The following is an 8851-nucleotide window of genomic DNA, read 5'->3' on the forward strand; positions in this document are numbered from 1 at the left end:
CTGAGGGGACATGTATGTTTGATTAAAGTCTACCTGATCAATGAACCTGGAGGGAGATGAGGAAAGAAATATTAGCTACTTAAAATATTAACAGGGCAAATCATGGAGGTTTTGTTTGTTTTATTTTTGGTGTTTGTTTTTTTAATTTTATTACTCTTTAGGTGAAAGTTTACAGCGCAAATTAGTTTCTCATTCAAAAATTTATACACAAATTGTTTTGTGACATTGGTTGCAATCCCCACAATGTGTCAGCACTCTCTCCCTTTCCCTTTCCACCCCGGGTTCCCCATGTTCATTCTTCCAGTTTTCCTGTCCCTTTCCGCATTCTCATCTTCGCTTTTGGGCAGGCTTTGCCAATTTGGTGTCATATACTTGATTGAACCAAGAAGCACATTCCTCACGTGTGTTATTGTTTGTTTTATAGGCTGTCTAATCTTCGGCTGAAAGGTGCATTTTTGGGTGTCCAGGGGCCATAGTCTCAGGGGTTCCTCTAGTCTCTGTCAGACTGCTAAGTCTGGTCTGTTTTTGTGAATTTAAATTTTGTTCTACATTTTTCTCTCACTCTGTCCAGGACCCTCTATTGTGATCTTTGTCAGAGCAGTCGGTGGTGGGAGTCGAGCATCATCTAGTTCTGGGTTCAGGCTGGTGGAGGCTGTGGTTCATGAGTTCCATTAGTCCTTTGGAGTAATATTTTCACTGTGCCTTTGGTTTTCTTCGTTCTCCTTTGCTCTGGATGGGATGGAACAAATAGATGTATCTTAGATAGCCACTCACAAGCTTTTAAGATCCCAGAGGCTACTCAACAAAGTAGAACATAGAACACTTTCTTTATGAACTATGTTATGCCAATTGACCTAGGCATCCCCTGAGACCATGGTCCCCAGCCCTCAGCCCCAGCAACTTGTTCCCTCAAGGTGTCTGGATGTGTCTAGGAAGCGTCTATGACTTTGCCTTGGCCAAGTTGTACTGATGTCCCCTGTATTGTGTGTTGTTTTTCCCTTTACCAAAGTTAATACCTGTCTACTATCTAGTTAGTGATTTCCCCTTCCCACTTCTCCCCTCCCTTGTAATCATCAAAGATTGTTTTTTTTCCTACGTGTAAACCTTTTCTTGGGTTTTTATAATAGCGGTCTCATACACTATTTGTCCTTTTGTAATTTTGCACTCAGCATAATGCCCTCCAGATTCATCCATGTTGTGAGATGTTTCAAGGATTCATCATTGTTCTTTATCATTGCATAGTATTCCATTGTGTGTATGTACCATAATTTGTTTATCCATTCATCTGCTGATGGGCACTTAGGTTGTTTCTGTCTTTTTGCTATTGTGAATAATGCTGCAATGAACATGGGTGTGCATATGTCTATTCATGTGATGGCTCTTATTTCTCTAGGATATATTCCTAGGAGTGGAATTGCTGGATCATGTGGTATTCCTATTTCTAGCTTTTTAAGGAGGTGCCATATCATTTTCCATAGTGGCTATACTATTTTACATTCTTAACAACAGTGCATAAGAGTTCCAATCTCCCCTACAACCTCTCCAACATTTGTTATTTTCTGTTTTTTTATATTCATGCCAGTAATGTCAGGGTGAGATGGTATCTCATGGTAGTTTTGATTTGCATTTCTCTAATGAGTAATGACCATGCACTTTTCTTCATGTGTCTGTTAGCTGCCCGAATGTCCTCTTTGGTAAAGTTGTCTGTTCATATAGTTTGCCCATTTTTTAATTGGATTATTTGTCTTTTTGTTGTTGAGGTGTTGAAGTATTCCATAGATTTTAGAGATTAAACCCTTGCTGAAAATGTTGTAGCCAAATTTTTTCTCCCAATCTGTAGGTTCTCTTTTTACTCTTTTGGAGGAGTCTTTTGATGAGCATAAGTGTTTAACTTTTAGGAGGGCTCATTTATCTAGTTCATCTTCTGCTGTGTGTGCATTTTTAGTTATGTTTGGTATACTATTTATGTCATGTATTAGGGCACCTAGCATTGTCCCTATTTTTTCTTTCATGATATTTCTAATTTTAGGTTTTATATTTAGGTCTTTGATCCATTGTGAGTTAGTTTTCGTGTATGGCATGAGGTATGGGTCTTGTTCTACTTGTTTACTGATGGACAACCAGTTTTGCCAGCACCATCTGTTAAAAAGACCATCATTTCCCCATTAAATGGACTTTGATCCTTTGTGAAAGAGCAGCTGACCATAGGTGGATGGATTTTGTTTTGTTTTTGCACTGAGTTACTTGCAGTTTTTTTCAAGGTCTTCCAACATGACTCATAAAAGGAGTACCTAATTGTGCCTTCAAGGCAGAGCATTTTTCCACATTGTAAATAACTGACTTACTACTTTCTGCCTGTCCACAAGAATATCACAGTATGATGTATCCATGGGGACAGTGGTGGTAGAATTCTCACTTCCCATGGGGGAGAGCCAGGCTTGATTCCCAGCCAGTGTACCTTATGCACAGTCACCACCCCTCTGTCAGGGAGGTTTGCATTTTCCTGTGATGCTGAACAAGTTTCAGCAGAGTTTCCAAAGTAAGATAGACTAGGAAGAAAAGCCTGGTGATTTACTTCCAAAAGTTAGTCAATGAAAACCCTGAGGATCACAATAGTCTGATCCCATGAGTCAGGTGCTGACTCTATGGCAGCTAACAACAACATGATGTAGCCATATAAATTATTTTTTATTTTACTTTGATGATTAAGAAAAGATACCAACATACAAGATTAAATGAAAGCTAGCAAATAACTTTAGAGGCAGTTAATTTGCTAATTGTATTAAAATAAAGAAATGTCTGTTTAACTAAAAAAAAATTTTTTTCACTGGCACGTTGCTTTGGCTGGGACCTTTGAACTTAAGGCAAAGTTGCTGATAAGAAAATAATCACCATTACCGCATCAACACTTTGCCACCTCATAAAGCACAAAGCTGCTGACCAAGGGGAGGCCCAGATGTGTAGATAAGCACTTCAGACAGTGTTTTGCGTGTCTCATGTGACAAAGAAAACAACTGGTCTAGAAATCCACGAAATCTCTCTTTGGAAAAAAATCCCTTTAACTAATGGCATATGTTGAAAACATTCACTAAGGCTTTGCACAGATACATTTCTCAGGACCAATGATGGTTCATTATACAGTGGCATGTGAGGTAGATTCTCTTTGCATTTTTAGACATTTCTATTTGTGCTTTAACCAAGAGGAATGTATGTCCCCCCTCCAAAATGTCTAGCTTCACATTCATATGTCTGGAAATGTCTCCCTGACCCCTGTCTGCAAGTCACAGATTCTAGCTCTTCAAATCCAGAGGAATGCTTTCTTCATCCACAAGCTGCTTTGGTTTCGATTGGCTGCGCAGCGTTAAGAAGGAATATCTCAAACCTCCTGCCATGCTGAAGGAAGAGAAAAGGAGTAAAATTAAATACCGCTGGGAATTTCATAGTGATACCACCAGTAGTCCCTGCCATGCTTAAAAATAAAACCAGAAACCAAACCAGTTGTTATGGAGTCAATTCCAACTCATGGCAAACCCACGTGTGTCAAAGTAGAACTGTGCTCCACAGAATTTTCAATGGCTGATTTTTCAGAAGTAGATCACTAGGCCTTTCTTCCAAGGCACTTCCTGATGGATTCAAACCACCAAAATTTCAGTTAGTAATAGTTTGCACCGCCCTGGGACTCTTCCTTTAAAAACACAGCTTAATTTGGAAGGAATTATTCAGACCCCTGCTAGGTCCCTAGGTGGCGCAAACAGTTTGCATTCAACTACTAACCAAAAGGTTAGCAGTTTGAATCCACCCAGCAGTACTGTAGAAGGCCTGATGATCTGTAAAGATTACAGCCAAGGAAACCTAATGGAGCACTTCTACTCTGTAACATATGGGGTTGCCATGAGTTGGAATCGAATCTACAGCAACAGGCTTGGTTTTTTTCTTTTTTTGGCTTTTTCTCCTCCAGTTTGTGGTTCATTTTATGAGAATTTCCTTACTTATTTACAAATCTTTGGGGCAGAAAAAGAGTGGCTCAGATCTAAAGCAGAATCTTGGAAAGAAAATAAGCACTTGGTTCTTATTGCATGAACTATATGACATCACCCTATAAAACTGGGTCCCAAGTCTGGGATCCCACAACGCTTTTCAAAAGTATCTTAGTTAATCCTCCCAGCATCCTTAGCATATGTCACAAGTTTAATGAGACCCACTTCACAGGAGAAAAGCAAATAACTTAGGGTGACTTTTCTGTGAGGAAGATCCATGAGTTAAATTCAGATCCCAGTCCCTTGAATTTGCATTTCACACATTCTCATGATCCACATGAGGGGATATGTCACAAAAAATAGACAAACTCAGTGATTTAGGTAAAATTATTTTACAAATCTCAATGTCAAAACACCTACTGGCTTAAAATGTGATATTTCTCTTTGCTCCTTTTTTACTTATTACATATTAATCAGGCTGTCTGGAATTCTTATTTTACTAAAATGAGTTCATTTAAAAATCCCACTCACCAAATATTTAACCCTACAAAGTTTAACACAGAGAAAAGGTAGTCTCCACCAACTAACATCCCAATGTAGGCAATGGATACATTCTGCAGAAAAAGACAGAGGATTAATTATTTTAGAAGTAAAGGATTTGGGAAAAAAATACATATATATGGTGAAATCTGAAATGAAACATTTTGGCTACTTTGCATAGAGACATGTACACAGTAAATTTTCATGAAATCCTTAATGAGTGAATAAAAAGCCATTATATATGGGTTTATAAAGAAATGAAATAAACTATAGTAGAATAATAAGCGAAAAGTGCATTATTCATTTCCCTCCTTTCAGGTTAGTATATAGAAAAAGTATCTAAGAGTTGGGTTGTAATCAGCTTATAAGGTCCCATCTCTTTACCATTACCAGATAGTAAATTTTAATCAGATTGATCCTGAACTAGAACAGATTGTTGTTGCTGTCGTTAGCTGCCGTTGAGTCAGCCTCTGACTCATGGTGACCCCATGCACAATGGAATAAAATGCTGCCCGGTCCTGTGCCATCCCCATGATCAGTTTTGGATCGAACCATTGTGATGCACAGAGTTTTTACTAACTGATTTTCAGAAGCAGATCACCAGGTCTTTCTTCCTAGTCCGTCTAGTCTGAAAGCTCCTCTGAAACTGGTTTAGCATCATAACAACATACAAGCCTCCACTGACAGACTGATGGTAGCTGCAGCAAGTGCATTGACTGGGATTCAAAGCCAAGTCTCCCACATGGAAGATGAGAATTCTATCAGTGAACCACTTAGACACCTAATAATTCCAAGCAATACTCTGTCCCATGGTATTCTAGGAGGCCTCTGGGCAGCCAACAGATAGGTCTACTGTTGAAGCAGGTAGCTTTTCTCATTTACTCTAGGAATTCACATGAATAGAAAAACAAATTAACTGTATAATAGAATTGGGAGCAACTCCATCCCCTATTTATTTATATGTGTGTATATGTACAGGTAGTCCCCAATTTATGATGAGGTTCCGTTCCTTGTAACTTGGATCTGACTTAAGTCGAATACCTCTTTTTTTTTTTTAGTTTTCATGGCCTGCTATACAGCAGTGTTTTGAATACTAAATTATAACACTGAACATCTGCTGCAAGTGAACATCTGAGAATGATAACATCAGCAAATTACACACTGCAACACTGTATGTAGTACGTATGACTAACAATAAGATATAAAAAAAATAAATAAGAGACGGTTTTAAGAGCAGTTTGTCATAACTCGAATATGTCGTAAGCCAGGGACTGCCTGTATATGTACATATGTATGTGTGTATGTATATATGTATGTATTCAAACACTTATTCATTCAAATACACACACACACAACATACACACAAATTTACCTAATAATTGGGTATATACAGTCAATTCTCATTCTCCACAGATTCTACATTTGCAAATTTGCCTACTTGCTAAAATTTATTTATAACCCCAAAATCAATATTGGTGGCACTTTTGTGGTCATTCCTATACACGTACAGAGGAGTGAAAAATTTGAGTCAACAAACACGTTCCCAGCTGAGGCTGAACAAGGCAACAGCTCTGCTTTCTTGTTTCAGCTCTCATACTGTAAGCACGTATCCTTTTCACTAAATAGATACTGCCACATTTGTTGCATTTTTGTGCTTTTTGTTGGTGATTTCACTGTTTAAAATGGCCCCGAAGCATAGTGCTGAAGTGCCGTCTAGTGCTCCTAAGCACAAGAAGGCTGAGATGTGCCCTACAGAGAAAATGCGTGTGTTAGATAAGCTTCGTTCAGACATGAGTTACGGTGCTGTTGGCCATGAGTTCAATGTTAATGAATCAACAATATATATTAAATAAGGTGTCTTTAAACAGAAACACACATAAAACATGATTATGCATTGATCGTTTGATTAAAATGTTGTGACCAGAGGCTCATGGGAAGAGTCCTCCCTGTATTTCCCCTAAGAGCAATGGTTTAATATTCACTGATTCAATGTCCACAGCGACTTTAAAGAACATAACTACGAAGAATAACAAGAATAGATTGTACCTAGATTGAAAACAGCTCTTCACAAGGGTCCCATTTCTTAGCAGGCAGATTCTCCCAGGAAACCGAATTGTAGATCACAAGGTATCTTGGTGATTACAGAAATTTGGATTTTTTTTTCAACTTTTTACTTCATTTTCCTAGACTATCCCCTCCCACTCATCCCAAATTTAAAGTTATAATTTTGTCTCCTCTTTTTAAATTAGCAAATTTTCCCTCCATTTTACTGATTAGGAGATTGGAAGTAAGACAGGATTGCCTGGCCCAGCTGGAAATGTCACAAGCCTCCATTCTACACCACTGACCAGAACAACAACAACAGTAAAACTCAGCTTCTATCAAAAATACTGAATCCAGTCAATTGTTCCAATTCAGCTATTCACTCCGAGGCTTCCATCCACTTACCTTGATGGCTCCCACGACCGCCGTCGTCAGAGCTGAGTTGTAATAGCAGCACAAAACTGTGGAGTACATCAGCAGAAACCTGAAGCAAACAAACAAGACCTTGAGTGTGTACCTTCCTGTGCTTGGTGAGAATAATAGGTGAGAAAGAGCCCACGAATGACCCATGTATACACACTTTAAACAAAAAAAAAACACATATCACATGAATGGATAAACAAAATGTGGTATACACATACAATGGAGTATTACTCTGCCATAAAGAAAAAAGGACTCTTGATACACATTACAGCATGGATGAACCTTGAAAACACTATACTGAGTGAAGTAAGTCAGACACAAAAGGGCAAATATTGTATGATCCTACTTATATAAAATATGTAGAATAGGCAAGTGTGTAGAGACCAAAGTTTGTTAGTGGTTGCCAGAGGTGGGCAAAAGAAAGGGGGAAAGGAAAATTCAATGCTTAGGTGACACTGAACTTCCATTACAGATAATGGAAAAATTTGGTAACCAGTAAGGGTGATGTCAAACAACATGATGAACATGATTAATGTCACCAAACAGTACACGTGAAGACTGTTGAAATGGCAAGTGTAATTAATGTTTTGTTACACATATATTTAGCAAAATAAAATAAATAAATAAAAGAAACGCATATCAGAAAGGTTCTTCTAACCCACATCTTAAAACATCTCCTTGTTAACTCTGACTTATACCAGGATAACGGTCCAGATGGGGATTAGCCAAATCCTCCCCTTAGGTGTGCTCATGTTGTCTGTTCAATTCCCAGTAGGTTTCCACAAAAAGGAGGTAAGGAGAAGGGGATTTTTTAAATAACCTGAAATACTTTAGTTTAACAGCTCTGTTACAACCATGGTTTTTAACCTCTGTGCATCAGAATCACTTGCTGTACTTTTTTAAAACACAATGGTGGATGTTTGCACAACATGATGAACATAATTAATGTCACTGAATTGTGCACGAGAAAATGGTTGTAACAGCAAATGTTTTGTTATTCCACCACAATAAAAAAAAATTAAAAAACAACACTGAATTGTACATGTAAAAATTGTTAATATAGCAAATGTTTTGTTATATACAGTTTTACTACAATACACAACAACAAAAATACAATAATGATGCCTGGCAGAGATTCTCATTCAGTTGGTTTGAGGTGGGGCCCAGGCTGGGTTGGGTTCAAAAGCTCCACAGGTGATTCTAATGTGCAGCCAGCACTGAAAACCAACGGCATTAAAAAGGGCATCTGCTGATAGATTGCTGATTTTGGAAAAAGGAAATTGAAATTAATGGAATCCCTATGTCAACACTCCAGTCTATAATACCCTAAATTTCTTGGCATAGAAGAGTGAGCGCTTTCAGCATTGCATCAGTTTGTAGAAATATCTCAATTGGTTTTTCATCAATTCCTGAAGCCTTGTTTTACACCAATGCCTACTCTGCAGCTTGGACTTCTTCCTTCAGTGCCATCAGTTCTTGATCATATGCTACCTCCTGAAATGGATGAACATTGATCAATTCTTTTTGGTACAGTGACTATGTGTATTCCTTCCATCTTCTTTTGATGCTTCCTGCATCATTCAATTTTTTGCTCATAGGAACCTTCAATACTGCAACTCAACACTTGAATTTTTTCTTCAGTTCTTTCAGCTTGAGAAGTGCCAAGCATGTTCTTCCCTTTTGGTTTTCTAACACGAGGTCTTTGCACATTTCATTATAATACTTCACTTTGTCTTTTTTTCTTTTTTTAATATTTTATTGTACTTCAGGTGAAGGCTTACAGAACAGATAGTTTCGCATGTAACAGTAACACACATGCTGTTTTATGACATTGGTTAACAACCCCACAACATTTTAACCCTCTAAAT

General features: G+C 38.0%; 1 protein-coding gene across 7 annotated transcripts in view; it reads right to left on the reverse strand.

The window, feature by feature from the left end:
- Positions 1 to 689: 689 nt before the first annotated feature.
- Positions 690 to 8851, reverse strand: part of SLC35D2 (solute carrier family 35 member D2) — a 100786-nt gene continuing 92624 nt past the window's right edge. For 5 of the 7 annotated variants that reach the window (XM_004381334.2, XM_023735837.1, XM_023735831.1 and 2 more), the window contains 3 exons: positions 6966 to 7044; positions 4509 to 4591; positions 2584 to 3393 (listed from right to left, as the gene is read on the reverse strand). In XM_004381334.2, the coding sequence (XP_004381391.1) occupies positions 3291 to 3393; positions 4509 to 4591; positions 6966 to 7044 (265 nt within the window). In that variant the 3' untranslated portion in view covers positions 2584 to 3290. Of the gene's footprint in view, positions 730 to 2583; positions 3394 to 4508; positions 4592 to 5906; positions 6649 to 6965; positions 7045 to 8851 lie in introns of those variants that run through there. The other 2 variants (XM_023735830.1, XM_023735832.1) reach the window with 2 other exon arrangements.

Source organism: Trichechus manatus, unplaced genomic scaffold, assembly GCF_000243295.1.
Source record: "Trichechus manatus latirostris isolate Lorelei unplaced genomic scaffold, TriManLat1.0 scaffold00082, whole genome shotgun sequence".
NCBI classification, from domain to species: domain Eukaryota; kingdom Metazoa; phylum Chordata; class Mammalia; order Sirenia; family Trichechidae; genus Trichechus; species Trichechus manatus.